Below are 16,921 nucleotides of genomic sequence, written 5' to 3' on the forward strand. Positions count from 1 at the left end.
TTTTCAGTTTGTGACCCTCTTTTTTAAATATAGTAATATAATTTGTAGTATGAGATTTAAGGTATATAATTAATAATTACAATTAATATTATATATATAACTATATTTTTAACGATTTAACGTTGTTCAAATAAACTAATTTGTTAATATATTTAATTTAAAAATAATATAACTTTTTTATGTTTGTCAAAAGCAGTATTTCATGTACTTCATAAAATTCATCGTTCTAAGTGAGAATAAAAAAATTATACTGTTCTGGTGCAATGAATTTCTGATTTATACATGAAGTAATATCAACGATCTATGCATTGGGTAATAAATAATACAGAAGAGCATTACAATGCCCTGTAATTATATTTCACATCAAGAACTATGGGTAAATTAGTTATTAATAAATATGTTTTGAGACATAATTAGAAATGAAAATTAAATATATTTCATACAACTTATTTGCATTTATTCCTTTGTTAGTTTAGATAATGTAATTAATCCAATTATTTATTTACTGCAAATGAGTTGTATATATTTGTAGTGATTTGTACAGTACTAAATCTTTAATTTCGTAAGTTTTATATATTCGAATTTACTAACTTTCAATAAGCTTTATAATTATATTTATAATTATAATTATAAAGCTTATATTTATAATTATAATTATAATTATAAAGCTTATATTTATAATTATATATTATAATTATATTATAATATAGCTTTTTTTATAATTCAGGTTACGCGCGAATGATGTCTTAATAATTATTTTATTTATGTAGAATATTATTTACATGTTATATTAGTGACCTAAAAAATGCATGTTATTCAGTAATAATACATATTTATGATATCATTCGAAGTTGAACAGTATATAAAATACTCATCTTCGCACTTCATCCTCTGAACAATAACGTTTTACCATAGTCCATAAGTGCATCATTTCAATGTTTAGTTTAAATCCGAATCATGGCAAAAATTACCAATTCATAAATATAATTTATAAACGAAACATTCTAAACACGTATATTATTAATTATACAAAGTATAATGGCGCTATCTTGTAATGTCTTGCTTAAGTGTTTTAAGCTTGATTTAAGCCCGAAAAAAATTGATGTTTTGTTAACATTTCCGATCTATTTGTATAATACAAATATTGTTTTAACATAGCGTAATAAAAATATATGAAAATTGTTGTAGACATCACAGGTCTCGAGTATCATTCTAACGTTACAATGTGGGAAGAGAAATATTCGAAAAGATACAATATTTAGAATATGTTTAATGTATTCATATATGCATGTCTAATGTGTTAAGATTTTCCTTCTTTTTTATTTGAATAGATAAATGCATAAAATCCCTTATGTCTTCCTTAAGATCTTCGTAAGCATAAAGTGAAATGATTCAGGAATAAACTCATCCAATAATAGTCAAAGTAACACTTCAAATACAGATGGTTTCATTATCTTAAAATAGTGTATAGAAATTTTTGATATTCGCGTACAAATTGGTACAAAATGCTCCAGAATGCTCCAGATATTATCATACAGATCTTTGTTGTAGGAACATCAATTTCGAAGATATATACGTGAACCAGAGATCACGAATATATTCTATTCATTCTATGAAAGATTTTGAAGTTAGAATTAAAATAATGTCTTACAAGATCAGCTTCCCACCGTTCGAAGCTCGAATCTGTGCGACCTGTTCAGGAGTCAGAATCAGCTTGCTTCCGTTCGGCAATGCTAAGGCATAATGGCTTCCAGTTTCGTTTACAACTACTACCAACTGTGTATTGGTATTTTGAACAGGTGGTGTGGGTTTGACTGGTGTTATAGAGATCCCTCCTTGATTCATGCGTTGTATTATCTGTGGAGGAATCACACCTTTCGTTGGTACCTCCGTGACGTTTGACGTGAGTGTTGACTTTTGTTTAGTCTGCGCAATGTTTCTCCTAGATGTATTTGCTTTTTCTGCTTCAGTCTCAGGACCGGTCTTCTCGGTAATTATCATCTCAATTTCATCATCGCTGTCGCTGAGAACGATCAAAGAAGTAGTCTTCTGACCGGTGTTTTCCAAAGATGTGATTGGCTTCTTCGGTTTCTGCATCCTAACAGGGGTGCGTTGCTGTTGAACGTTTTTCATGACCCTGGAATTATTGAGTCGCGGTGTATTTCCTCTTATGGACATACTACTTCTTATAACAGCTCCATTAGGATGTGGATAGCTCTGTCTTGGCACTGAATACCTGTTTTGCAAAGGTTTAGTTACTGAAGTAGGATTAGGTTGAACTGAAAACGGAGGATTTTGGGGCATTTCTTGCGAAAGAATTTGTTGACCGGTAGTTATATATCCAGTTGGGGGTTGAGTAGTCGCTACCATGTAAGGTACATAACCAGGATGGTTGACAAATTGTTGTGGAGCTATCATTTGTGGTCCTTGAGGTTGGAATGGCTGGGAAGGTACGAAATTGGTTTGTGAATTTTGGATAATGTAATTTTGCCCCCCTTGTACGTAATAACCTTGTTGAATCGGTGGTATAATACTTGAGACCATTGGGCCAGATTGCACGATTGCACTTTGTGGAACGACAGTTGCAGAATTTGATTGCATCACATAATAATTCATCGGATTCGGTTCAGTTTTGAGCATCACATAATTAGAATTAACCGTGTAACAGCTATCGAACTGATTCGGTGTAGAATCATAGATCGGGCCTTCGTCTTTGATGTCCAACTCCGAATGCACGCTTGCAATATTTTCTACTTTGCAACTTATTTCTGTAGAAGGCACTGTTTCTCTAGATTTACTTTCAACTACAGCCTCTTGTTTGTCTGCTGTATTGTTGTTGTTAGGGGATTCTGAGTTGGTCAGTTTCTTTGGTTTGCATATTTGGATTTCTCTGATTCTAGGAAGTTCCCTTTTACTGTTGAGTTTGGTGGAAGAGGTTACTTTTGATTCTGCCGCGTCTTGAAGAGCATTAATTTTGATGCTTTGTAACTTGTGTTGGAAAGACTTTAATCTTCTATTGGCAGCTACAAATTATAATTTGCATTGATTATTCTTTATGATAATATGTAATATGTAATATATAATTTGCATTATTATAATTTGCATTGATTATTCCTTATGCTAATATATAATATATAATATATAATAATGCTCTATAATACTTTTAAAAAATTGGTAAAGTTACTGAAGTGTTGATTATAATAATTTCACGTTGTCATACTAACATGGACGTTTATTTTTCCTTTTGCGAGAGCTTGGTAAAATCCAATCTTGGTCTGAGTCCTCCTCCTCGTTTGTCCGATCGTCAGAGTATCTGACTTTCGGAGTAAGGTATGAAGTGGATGGACCTGTCTGTGTGCTGGGAGCCGCGTACACGGCCTCAACGTCGGTCCATTCTTCCAGCTCGTTCTCTTCGATCTCATCGTCTGAATAAAGTTGTTCTGTATATGAGGAAATGCCCCGAGCTCGTAACACTCTTCGCGTTTGTTGTTCTAGTTTCATAATAAAATGAAATTTTTTATTAATATTAATGATTTTGTGAAAATTAAAACATTTTATTGTCATTTCACTGCCTCTTATTTATACCTTCTTCGCTTGAATCTTCTTTTGTCTCTTCTTCAATTCCTGCGTTCTTGTGACTGTTGTCTTCGTCTCTTTCAGATTGTTCTCTTTGCGTTTCGTTTTGTAAACTTTCATCTTGAGATTCTGTGCATTCTTTTTTATTGTGTTCTGCGTGACTAACGGATACCTCTTCGATCTTGTTGGAGACGTTTTGGGAGCCAGTTGGGGATATGGTAGGCTGCGGTAACGTTTGTAACGTTGCGTCTCCGGAAGTTGACAATTGACAGCCCTGCGATCCAAGAACCCACCAATTAGAGCCAAGACCCTCCCCAGATGAGTCCTGATCCTCCGCACTGCTACAACATACAGCAACTTGTCTGTCATACATACTCAATAATGAAAGCAACGTTACTGAAAGAAGGTGGATGAGTTCCACTTTACAGATCATATATAGATTGTAGCAAGTTTAAGAGGTTTCAGGCAGGATGAACTTTTGATCTGGGAGTATTAAGTGCAAAAAATTGTGCAAACAAATTATCAGATATACATGTTTTGTTTTTCAGATATACATGTCTTTCAAAATTATTATTGTTACTCCCAGATGAAATTCGATGAGATCTGATATTGTGGATGATATTGTATGCTTTAATATAAATGAAATATATATACCCTTCCTTAAAATTAGTCCATTCCTTTTGAAGCTTCCCTCTAGCTCTTTTCATCGACTCTCGCAAAGCCGGTTCCATTTCCTCTAAAGAAGATAGCAACTCTGTCATCCTTTTTACCAATTTTACTTCACATGGAGATATAAGTTCAGTCTGAGGAAATATATAAATTAAAAAAAGGCTAAAAGAAAATAATTTTAGATAAAATAAAGACATTACGTACTTCACCGTCAGTATCAGTACTTAGACTACCATTTTTTGGTGAAAAGGTAGAAATAAGGTCTCTTAGTGAATTAACACTGTCAGCCACAAGTTGGAATTTTGAAACACTAAGCTCCGAAAGCATCGTATTAAAATCCTCCGTTTCCTGTTTCCATTCTTTCGTTTTCAGGTGATTTAATTTCCTAAGATTGTATTTAATCTCACTATTCTCGTCAAAAGAAAAATCATCCTCCATCGCTTCTTTTTGTAACATACTTCTCAATTCGCTCAAAGAAAGATCTTTATCATCGGAAGATGTTGTCTCATTTTTAATTATTTGGTTTGACTGCTCGTTATTCGATTTCTGTTCTTTAGCGAGCCTTCCATTTCGTCTGAGAATCCTATTTTCCACTTTGTCCTCAGATAAGCTAGTATCATTTTGTTGCTTCCGAACGTGAGTCCTCGTTTCATTTAATTTTTCATCGTCGGATTTCGACGTGATAGATGTTTGATGTGTTTCTCTAACACCATGCATGTTGTCCGGATTTTTATCGTTCAATTTCAAATTTTCTGCACTGATAATTTCATTCAGTTTTTCATCATCTGTTTTTGAGGTACTAGACAAATTATCAATAGTTCTATCGACAGAATCACCTTTGTTTATATGTACATCCATTGCATCTAAATATGATTGCTTCGTTGGATTTATCTTCAATTTATCTTGCGAAACTTGTGTCAAAGATATGTCGTTATTTTCTGTGGCCTTTTCCTCGACAGTTTCGCATTTTAAACCGCTCAAAATCCCATTGATTATATCTATATTACACTTAATGTTATTACTACTGTCAGAAAATCCTTTGAACATTTTTTGAGATGACTTCTTACCAGGAATATCTCGAACAGAATTATTTGTATCGTAACCACTCGACTTTGTACTTTTACATGTTTTATCGGACATAGTGCTTACTTCTGAACATTTCGACAAACTTTCCGACCTTTCGACGTTGATAGTATTTAAGTTAATATTATTATTATTACTACTGCTATTATTGTTATTACTACAGATGCTTGTACTACTAAAATTCGTATCCTCGTTTGTCAGTGAGCCTATTGCACTGTCGCTACTGCACTTGCAATCGTTCAGATGTTTATCATCACTTTTACTTGGCTTTCTCTTTGTTTTCGGTGGTAATCCATTACTCCATCGCGATTTTCTTTTTCTATATTTCGTTTTCCTTTTCATTAAATCCTTTGAAACCAATGCTTTGTTCTCTAACTGCGTCTTTATTTTCGGCTTAATCGGCTGAAATAGAAATAATATTAGTAAGAACATAAATGATACAATGAAGAAAGAAAGTGAACTAAAAATTGTTAGTGATTGGATACCTTTACTGTTGATAAAATGTTGTTATCAAGACAATGTCTGTAAACTCTCAGATCACTTTTAAGAAACTGAGGAAAGTATATGTATCTTGCCCCATAACGATCGGTGCCTAGAACGGTTTCAAATTGGTTTTCCCATGGTTGCTTGGCTATTTCCTCTTGCACAGTTTTTCTAGTGTGCTAAAAATTATATTTTGTAGCAACAACTAAAGAATTTATTAATTAAATTAAATGAATTTCTAAACTTCTAATCCTTAAAGTTTGATTTTTATCATGCATGGGACGCTTCTTTTTAATTTTTTTCTTTTTGTTGTATTTTTTCATACCATGACTGTATCACAGACTGTTTTCAGAAGCCAAACTTTCTGTCTGAAGGTCAACTCTTCAAAATCTTTGCCATTTAACAGAGGTGCATCGGGGAAAACATTCCAGAACTCAGGTTCCACACCAATAGTTTCTAGAACCTAAAAATCTTTCATCACATTTATAATCACTGTAATACAAAATGTCCATGTATAAAATTAATTTATTTAAGCAGACAATGATAGTTGTACACGCGATACAATTCTTTGTAATAAGTGACAACATTGAAGCAACATTATCATTATCAAGCACAAAGACGACAAACTCTCACCTTTACCGCATTCTGATGTTTAGCTTCGTAAATTTTGAACCAGCTCTTCATCTTGTATGCAAGAATATTTGTCCAGAATTCGTACGGCATCGGTGGTATTTTTCTCAACTTTGCTTTGAATATGGGGGAACTAAAACCAAAAGTATTATTAATTTCAGGAAAGAGTTGATAAGATTACAAAAATATTTGGAATATTTAATATTTCATTTGCTTTATTTAATTCATTTTTATATAGAACAATATTGGAAGGAAATCTAAAATGTTTGAATTCTTCTTTTGCGATTCTAAATTCTACTTTACCTTAACAACGACGTCATGATATTTGCCAATTGTCTGGAAGCTCTTGGTATCAAAAGCATTCGTTCCATCTCATACATGGACAAATGAGGTATGTTCAGAGCTTCTTTTGTCAGATGAAGAAAATGGAATATTTGTGGAATCTGTAAACAATTAAACGTTACAAAAGAGGATTTATGAATGGAATAAGTAACAGAAATATGTACCTCCCACATGAATTCCATCTCATTTCTTATTTCTTCTGTAAGAATGTTCTCCCGTTCCCAATCGATCATCGATTGCTCCTCCTCCTCCAATTTCCGTTTCCTATTTTTCTTCGTCATTTCTGTAACTTAAATGAAGAAAAAAACATGCTCGAATCTAACTTTTTCGAAATACAATTAACTAACTCAACAAATCTATTTCCCTCTATAATTAAAATTATTTTCAAATATTCCAATCATTAAGAAAAGAAAAATCCGTAAACCTTCCAATCATACGGCAAAAAATAATTAAGATTCTTGCGCTAATTGCAAAGTGACCTATTTCTTACTTTTACTTGAGAATTATATAATATTACTTATTCAAGCCTGCTAGTGTGTTTAATGTGATATTATTGCAAATGTACCATTAATTAGATAGAATCGTACGTAATTTAAAAAACTGCCGCCGTTTCGCAATCACTGTCATCTCTTGCAACGTTTTTTAACACAATGCAAACAACGATGACCTACTATCGACCAACGAGTGCCAATGTAAATAATTTCACACACAAGTGCAAGCTCACCCCCCTCAACGTTAAAGTTACATATCCTTTGGATTAGGTCTGTTTCATACGTTTCATAAAAATTTCATGCTGCTCGTTTTCGCGTTTGAATGTCGAAGGTAATATTTGCACGATAACGCGAATAAATGTTGCTTAATCGCGTACTACGCTAGTTCTGCAAACATTTGCACTTCGCAATCAACAACAGAACCTTCCACCGTGTAGATAATTGTTGTATACACCTTTCAAGTATGCAGCTGAGTGATTACTATAAGATACGATTATCGTAATTATATGTATGCAAGACAAAATGAAAAAATTGTCTCTGAATATGGATATATTATTCGTTTACATTGCACCCATGTAAATGAACGAAAAACCACTTGATATTAAAATTATTAAAATTTCATTAAATAATTCAGTCGCAGGCTATTCTATTTTAATCCTATTTTACAGCAAGATATATTACAGAATATTTGTGATTTTTAGTAGACATTCATGGAATTTAAATAGAAATTATTATTACTAACAGTTGGTATGCAATTCTTAATAGATCTCTACAAGATGCGCGGTAATTATTAATAAAGAATAAAATACATTTCGCAGTACGTACATACAATAATTTCTTTTTATCGCTTCTTTCACTATTATATCTGAAAACCATAAGTTATACAAATATGTGATCATGTGTATAGTTGTTTAATATTGATCAGACGATGTTCTTTCTACAATTATACTTTGGACTCAACAGTTGGTGAAAGGAACACCGACACGACTTCCCTTTCCTATCTCATTGAAAAATCGCGCCCCATCAAGATCATCTTCGCTGTTCAGTATTCGTATAACATGTAACGTACGTTCTTCGAATGGCCTTGTGTCTCGTTTCCATCATTGTGTAAGTCTCGTCTCGAGAAACGTCTAGAATATGGCGTTCAGTATGGGATAGAGTCTAGCTTTTTATGTTTGACAAAAATAAATGGAGTTGGATTAAATAAATTCTACTGTTACTTTAACAAATAATTATTCTGGTATTATATGTTTTATGTTAAATGTTACAGTTAACAATTTTATATTGGTTCGTTACTTTAAACGAGAAATAAAGTAAACTGCAAATGAAAGTTTCAGAAGAAAGAAAGACGATTAATCATGTACAAGCATTCCTTCATTGGTGAACACAATTTTGATTGTAGAGGCTTAAAACTATGGTTCCTTAAATATCAAAGACATTCTAACGTTCCCCTACATTCAAGAATTCTAAATTAATCCATTAATTTCTAACCAAAGTATGTTTCTCAAGTAAAAGATTCTTTGCTAGAATGTTTTAAAATACTATGCTTGTGTTTTTACATTTTGTAAACTCCAAATGGAAATCATAGTAGCTAATGAGTTTATCAATTTATCCAGTTTACGGTTGCATTCATATTGCGCAAATTCAAACAAATATTGTAAGAACTATTTGCATACAATATCAATATCAATATCAATATCAATATCAATATCAATATCAATATCAATATCAATATCAATATCAATATCAATATCAATATCAATATCAATATCAATATCAATATCAATATCAATATCAATATCAATATCAATATCAATATCAACAACAATAAAAACAATAACAACAACAACGATAATAATAATATACATTTAATATATATAAAAGAAGGAAAAGAAAAGGAAAAAGTACGCGTAATATTGAAAAAGGAAACGCATAGAAGCGGCACTTCCGCGAATCAAATTTTCCATCATTTTTCAACCGAACTATACGAAATAGATCTCCTTCGCAGTACGATAAAACAGTCATTTAAAATTATCTGTGTCATCGCGTTGGCATACACTAAAGACAACAGACAACCATTGGCACGTGAGGATCCTGTCCAAGCGAGTTAAAAGGATGTCCATGTCGGTGCCCACCCCCAGTCGGTTGACAGACATCCTTCATCGATAGTTGGAAGGACCGGTGAAAATACACTGTATACTATCCTTCGCCAAGCTAACACACTTTTCAGTCGGTCTAATTGCGCGAAAAAACATCACTCGACAAGACGTAAAGCTCTCCATAGCGAAATTATTCTTTTAGCATATCTCTAGTTAGAGATTACGCTTTTAGTATCCCACTTTTGGCGATTATAGGCGCCTATTACATCATTCTGTAGATATTATAATCATTTTTTGCAAATCTAGGAAAGTGGAAATTTCATTTTTGTCGTTCACATAAATAATTCAATTCTCAATTAATTTTTCCTGTGATAAATAATATATATATATATAGAGAGAGAGAGAGATTTTTGTACTTTATCGATATTTCTTTAGAGGATGCTGTTCAGAGAGTGAAATGTGAAGGATTATGGAGTTTCTATGAAATAAAGAACAGGGTAAGTCACTGTGGTTTGTCTTTTTTAAGGGATCGATACGACTGCTTATACAGGATGACTTTTTGTAAATTAATACAGTAGTAATATAGAAACAATGGTTATTTTGTACGGAATTTCATTTCGAAAGAAACTTGTTTTAAACGTACGAAGTACTACATCTTTTCATAAAAAATTCTGCGTTTTTATCGGTTGGCATTCTTTACGACGTCTGAAGTTTCAACAGTTGACATCTTTTCGTAAAGAAAAATTATACTCGGTTGTTATAACTCCTCTTGTAAAGAATTATTTTATAAACGATACATTATTCCTGTTTAAATTAAAAGCACCACTTTTATATAAGAATTTTTGATAAAAAGATGTTTTGTTAAAAATGATCTTGCTTGCTATGATATTGAAATACAGTAATACCCTGCTGTACCTTTTTTTTTAAAACAATTTCAAATCATCGTAGAAGATGTCAAAAATAGTATTAATGGAAGAAATCAGACTAAAGCTTGAGGAAATGATAACTATAGTCAAAAGTCGATTATAAAATCGTTGAGAATGTGAATTTTTTGTGATAATGATGCAGTATGGATAGCAATCGGGCAATTCAAGATATCAATGCAATGCCGGTAAAGCTGTACTATCGGGATTATTCGAAACCAGAGGACGAGAATAAGGCAGAACCGATCGAAACCGTTTACAGGACCACTGACAGGGCCACGCTGAAATATTTGAAGAATCACGATCCTAATATACCTTATTCCATCAACACTGTACATCTACAGGACCCGTACAAACATCCTCTTAGATTAGAAGGATACGCCACTGCAGACATTTTCAAAGTTCGACCAGCCTCGTTCAAGGTAATAGAATTAAAAGCTCCATGCATTTGGAACGAAACTTTAATTACTATGTAGTCACATGTATAATCGAACTTCTTGCTAAGAGATTCGTTCCATGCATTTAAACGTCAACTCTTGTTATTTGCGAACAAAAGATGAAATTAGTTAGAAGTTTGTTCAAATCTTAGGTTTCTCGTTGTTGTAATAGTTGCTTGTAGAAAACACTACAAGCATCAACATTGAAAAATTTGATCCCTTATCGGAAAAGGTTCTACATGTAGTAGTATATTGTCTTCTATTTGGGTTGAAAATTTTTACAAATTTTTCTTTCATGCGAATTAATCTTTTCACAAGATTATGTATCGATCGAAGGATACGACGTTAAGGTCTAGGCACAGCAAGAACGCGCACGCCAAGAGAGAAAGTCCTCTGATGCATTATGACAATGACGACGACAAGAGTATAAGGTAATAATAGATAAGGTAATAATATAGCAGAGATGGAAATAAATATTCAAATATGTTTGTGAATTTAGTAAAAGTGAAAATCAACGATGCATAAGGATTACGAACATTATGAAGCAATATTGTACAAATAGTACTCTTCATGGCTTACGTTATATCGGAGATTCGAATTTGTCAATTGTCGAGAGGTAATTCTGTGCAGTTTGAATTAATATTATGATTTCATTTAATACACGAACAAATTTTTAGGCTCAGAATAATAAATGTTATTTGAGAAAATTTTACATTTTCTTTTGACTTTGACTTGACTTGACTTTTAACGTTAATACAATTCTACGACATCTTAATTTTTGTCTTAAATGAAAATTTGTTCATTTGAGCATTTATCTGTATTGACTTTTGAACATAATGTTTGATATAATTTTGTATTATTTTTTGTAAATACTTATCTTCGAATATTAAGAAGGTACAAGCACCTATTACACTATAACAAACTAAAAATCTAATACCTCCTTCACAGAATCTTCTGGGTAATTTCCTTTACACTAGCGGTTCTAACAGCCGCTTATTATATTTGGTTCCTATATCGAAAGTGGGTTTCGACACCCATTATCATTGCTCTCAGTCCAGAATCGGTGTCCCTGGACCAGTTTCCGTTCCCCTCAGTTACCATTTGTAACATGAACAACGTAAAAAAAAGCGAGGCAGTTCGTATAAACGCTGGGTGAGTTCTCAAGCAACTGATAAAAAGATCTACCAAAAAATTTCTTTTAATAACAAAATATTAAAGGAATTGCATATTTTTATTAAAATAGCTAAATAATATATTTTATTTAATACTGTTTATATCTTAATTAAGAGTTAAGCAATTCAATCTTCACCTTATATTTTGTTAAAATATCATCGAAAGCTAAATTAAACATTTATTACAACGAACCATTCAACAACAGGAACGATATACGAAAGAAGCTATTATTGGAGGATATGTGTCGTCTTGAAAGTATGTCGCCTCGCAGTTTCAACGAGAGCACGATAACTTGGGATAACGTCCTGCGTTTTATGATCAACGTATGTAACACACAATGGAATTTCACATACGGTTTATGAGATTGTCATGATAACAATGTTAGATCTTATTCATATATCTCTGTAGTCTACTTGTCTTATGATGTCCCAAGATAAAGAGTACTTTCAATCTCATTTTACGAATTATACATATATTATTACCTTATTTCTCGCGCAATTAAAGAAGCGAATAAAAAGTTCTACAGGAACACAGGAATGATTATAATTCGAAGTACTGAAAATAATCTGTAAATGTCGACTATAGTAAAAGCACTGAAATATTCATTTAAATATTTATAATTAAGTCTGTACATCATTAATTATTCTTCAATAGGTGTCGCAATCTTGCACAGACATGCTGCATTTGTGCAAATGGCACGGGAATGTTACTGATTGTGAGAAGATATTTAATCCCACCATGACAGATGAAGGGATGTGTTGCAATTTCAATTCTGTCGACAGAAAGTACCTGTTTTATAATCCGTAAGTAAATTCCAAAAATAACAGTTTTTGATAGTTTCATTTTTTGGTTTTCAAACATCCAATGTTTGACCAAGTCTTTCGTGATCTTCAATAATTTCTACATTCCTGAAAATTCTTCTATTATATTAATTTAATATTAATTTGATGGCGTTCGAAATAGTCTTCCATATTCGATAAATTGAATTTTGCTTGCAGACGAGATTGGTCCGACATCAACATGACGTTCCCATTTAACAGCATCGATTGGAATCCTGAAACCGGATACGATGAAAACGTACCTCCAGATTCCATTCCATGGAGACCATACGGCGCTGGACAATACTATGGTCTGACTCTGGTTCTTGATGTAGACGTCGATGAATATTACTGTTCGTCCACTGCCAGTGTTGGTTTCAAGGTACTTTATCTCAGATCATGAAATTGATCTGGATAGTATTACAAACTACTACTATACATTAATCGTTTATCTAACAACTATTACAATCTAAAATCATACCATAATTAATGTAACATTGAATTTAATAAAAGTATCGTAAAGAACATAAGAGAAGCAAAGAATTATGAACCATTTTTTAAGCACTAGGTATCAATTTTATTCTGTTGCATTCTTTCGATTACTTCCGACCTAAATTGAAAAATAGCCCGAGTTTCAACCAAATGTGAAAAAATTCTTATTATACGTACCGTTGAAACATCTTTTTACAACGTTAGAAATATTTTCTGTTTGTTAAAATGTGAGCAGGATTGAAATATACATAACATTGCAAATGAAAGGATATACGATATTTAGCGATAGAATAAGAATATGTTTTCACAGATGCTGCTGCATAACCCGGTGGAGACACCAAAGATCGCCGAATTTGCGTTCACCGTGACTCCGGGCGAGGAGACTAGAGTGATCATAGCGCCCCGGATATTGTCCGCCAGCAAGTCGATAATCTCTGTTCCCCTAAAGAAGAGGAAGTGCTTCTTCACCTCGGAGAGAAAGCTACGTTACTACAGAACCTACACGCAGAAGAACTGCATCCTCGAATGCGAGGCGAATTTCACGCAGAAAATCTGTCATTGCGTCCAGTATTACATGCCCAGTAATTTTTGAGATGAATTCCTTTTAGTAATTTTTAAATGATCTTTCAAGTATGGTCTTTTGGTAAAATTGAATTGAATAATTACGTTTATCTTATTGTGAAGTAACATGAATACCTTTATGATGTATGAGTACATATGTCCTCTCTTCAATATCAAAAGATAAAACATAAAAGTTAATTCTAAGTTAGATTCACCATTTGTTTCCAGAATCCTCTAACACGTTAATCTGTGAGAAGAAAGACGATACATGTGCGATGAAAGCTCGCAGAGCAATGGAAGTTAAACTTTACGACGATGACATTGGGATAGCCTTAAACGTCTCTGAAACGTAAGATTCTCTCACCAGAAGATTTCGACAAAACAAGAGTTAAAATCATATCTTTTACAGGCCCAGTTGCAACTGCTACCCCGGATGCTTCGAGATCGGTTACAACGTGGAAATCTCACAGAGCAAACTGGTGTCCTCTTTCATTGTTCCTGACAGTTACGTGAAGAAAAGCAAAGAATACTTCTCGTAATTTTATTTGTTCCTTTAACTTAAGAACATTATTATTTAATATTTATTTATAATACACATTAATAATTTTTTATACTAATGATTAGTCATAAAATAATTGGAACGATTTTTCTTTATTAGTACCAACATGGCGGTGGTCCACCTGTTCTTCGTCGATTCCCAATTCACTAAGTATATGAAGAACGAGTTGTTTGGTTTCACAGAATTTCTATGTAAGTAGATCTTAATCTTTGTTACGTAATATATGATTCATATTAACGAAATTTTTTAACTAAAATGGCGACCAAAACGTTGACTTTGGGTCTAGACGATAAATGGCTTTCCAGTGCTATCTATTGCCGTATGTTTCTATCTAATGCTTTCTTGATTCATGTAGATCCCTTGGGTTCAGCTTTAATATCGATCTCATTCATTTTTTATGATAGTAGTAATTTAACAGTATATAAACATACTTATCAAAGAAGATAAATCAAATCGTCAACACATTTTTTTACATTACAAACGTATAGTATATTTTCCTATAAAAACAACAAAGAAGCATAAATTTACTGATACCTTTGGTCACAAATTTTTGGCTTTTGACTGTTCTCTTCTTGTTTGTTCCATTCTGTCTTTTACAACAATATGTGACAGGGCTTGGGATGGCTTTATGAGAATAATTTTTTACATAATATATAGTATTCTACTTTCATTAGGGTTTAAACACATGGTGACACTAAAATATAATGTAATAAAACGTTATCAATCGAAGGTTTTAATTGAGTAATATGAATCAGTTAAAAAATCAAACACGAAAGATAATAAAAATGAAATAATATAAAGATCTAATACTTCTAAATTTTATCAACTACAATTATCGTAAATATTAATTACAATTGAAATAAATTTTTAATTTACAACTCCATTAAACATTTAAAAATTGCGTTTGAACAACATTGGTACACATATATAAGACGCTCTTCAGTTGTTTAGAACCCTAATGAAGTTATAAGGTACCGTAAGATTAGCGAAACACTGGAATTGTTAAAATTTGAACAAAAGCATATGATTTACAATTATAAAAAGTTTTGTAAAGTTCAAGAATCTCAATTACATAATTGTTTGTATACAGCTAATACTGGTGGCTTGTTGGGTCTCTTCATGGGCTTTAGTTTCCTCTCTTTGGTGGAAATCATGTACTTCGCGACATTGCGGTTCTGGTGCCGCATATACAAAAAGAGGCATGTTTCTCGCGATAATACTCTTCACGTGCAACCATTCGACTCTAATACTAACCTCGTTTATCCCTTTGTACAATGATCTATCTATTCTCACTTTTTTCAAGAAACTTACTCATTTTTGACAAAAGTTTTATTGTCGTTAATCGTTAGTATATAAATTGTATGTAAATATATGTTTGATCCACAAAAATGTGCGATATTATGTAATTTATGAGTTTTTGAATGTACTGTGAAGAAATATATTTGAGAATATAATGTGCTTCTCAACTAGTATACTCAATTCCTTTTGTTATTCATTATTCAACTTTTCTATTGTTCCATACTTAGGATGGATTAATAACTAACCGTAGATATACTGACAATAAGTGTTCCATCCAAACAGTAGTACCAATATGTTTAAAATACATTTTTTAATTCTTTGATTTTTAATAAATTACATTAAATAGTTTGCAGAATGGACTAGATAGAATATAAAATCTCTTATGTTTCTTTAATACAAATTTATAATTTTGATTGGTTCTAAGTAGATATATGCAGTTATCTGTAAGTACATATGTTATACATTAATTTTAAAATTATATGTCAAAGTGGTATCGGTTTTGGTAATTATAATTTCTAGTTTTATGTTATTGAAATAAAGTAAATAATCATTACTCTTACTATGTTTAAAACAGGTAATTGTATTTTGTATATAGTATTTAATTGAATTGTATATATTAAATCTTTACTTTACTATTATTCAATTAAAGAATAATTTCATATATATCTTTGCATATTCAAGATATTAAACTATGTATATGCCGCATACGGCAACTACCATACTGTGTTAGAAACAATTACAATCTGTCATTGCAACATAACAACACATACACATAATAAACTAAAATTATCAGATTTTTATTTATTTATAATAACATAAAATTATCATTTTTCTAAATAAGCTACTATCGCTTTGACAAAACGTTACTTCGAAAGGCATGCACCTTGTTAAATGACTTACCTTTTGGTGTGGAATTCTCAATGAAACCTTAACCGTAGTCGGGTAACATCCTCAGGAACATGTCAACGTGATGACGAAATACTGTAGTAACTGAAAAATCGCCACACTACACAATCTCAGACATTCAGTCACTAAACACAATTCGATATTCTCTACGACGCCATGTTTATTGGACTACAGTACGGGTGTAACTAAATTCACTCGTCGTGCGATGTCGAGGACTAGAGTCACGTCGTTCTAGAATCACGAACTGTCTCTGCGCAAGTGCACCGCGATACGCGCGAATTTTCAAACTTGAATTTCTCTATCTTTCAAATTTTTCATTTATTTTTATTGAATCATCGATTTTACTGAAGTTAATTATTAGTGAACATAGACATTTATTA

The 16,921-nt window shown here is 32.2% G+C and overlaps 2 protein-coding genes across 6 annotated transcripts; one reads left to right on the forward strand and one right to left on the reverse strand.

Annotated features, from left to right (window-relative positions):
• Window positions 1–1,250: 1,250 nt before the first annotated feature.
• On the reverse strand, window positions 1,251–16,715 carry LOC117230844. 3 transcript variants are annotated; one of them, XM_033488706.1, is made up of 11 exons: window positions 12,988–13,087; window positions 6,948–7,072; window positions 6,745–6,884; window positions 6,445–6,574; window positions 6,137–6,274; window positions 5,814–5,990; window positions 4,450–5,730; window positions 4,231–4,379; window positions 3,586–3,914; window positions 3,225–3,491; window positions 1,251–3,023 (listed from the first exon to the last, which is right to left on the reverse strand). In XM_033488706.1, exons 1-11 carry the CDS (start codon window positions 12,998–13,000, stop codon window positions 1,648–1,650), a joined length of 4,125 nt encoding a protein of 1,374 aa, XP_033344597.1. In that variant the 5' UTR covers window positions 13,001–13,087; the 3' UTR covers window positions 1,251–1,647. The 3 variants fall into 3 exon arrangements, with proteins under 3 accessions (XP_033344597.1, XP_033344596.1, XP_033344598.1); XM_033488705.1 differs by having other exon boundaries at window positions 3,586–3,917; XM_033488707.1 differs by lacking the exon at window positions 12,988–13,087 and adding an exon at window positions 16,536–16,715 and having other exon boundaries at window positions 1,648–3,023; window positions 3,586–3,917.
• LOC117230845 (pickpocket protein 28) lies at window positions 7,931–15,807 on the forward strand. 3 transcript variants are annotated; one of them, XM_033488709.1, is made up of 14 exons: window positions 7,931–8,334; window positions 9,809–9,870; window positions 10,442–10,718; window positions 11,052–11,164; window positions 11,233–11,349; window positions 11,682–11,885; window positions 12,112–12,229; window positions 12,561–12,709; window positions 12,905–13,106; window positions 13,527–13,797; window positions 14,006–14,126; window positions 14,187–14,312; window positions 14,436–14,527; window positions 15,427–15,614. In XM_033488709.1, exons 3-14 carry the CDS (start codon window positions 10,443–10,445, stop codon window positions 15,612–15,614), a joined length of 1,977 nt encoding a protein of 658 aa, XP_033344600.1. In that variant the 5' UTR covers window positions 7,931–8,334; window positions 9,809–9,870; window position 10,442. The 3 variants fall into 3 exon arrangements, with proteins under 3 accessions (XP_033344600.1, XP_033344601.1, XP_033344599.1); XM_033488710.1 differs by having other exon boundaries at window positions 7,943–8,334; window positions 10,559–10,718; window positions 15,427–15,807; XM_033488708.1 differs by lacking the exons at window positions 7,931–8,334; window positions 9,809–9,870 and having other exon boundaries at window positions 10,443–10,718; window positions 15,427–15,807.
• Window positions 16,716–16,921: the final 206 nt, after the last annotated feature.

This window comes from Bombus vosnesenskii, unplaced genomic scaffold, assembly GCF_011952255.1.
Source record: "Bombus vosnesenskii isolate JDL3184/JDL3185 unplaced genomic scaffold, Bvos_JDL3184-5_v1.1 scf7180000013267, whole genome shotgun sequence".
NCBI lineage: Eukaryota > Metazoa > Arthropoda > Insecta > Hymenoptera > Apidae > Bombus > Bombus vosnesenskii.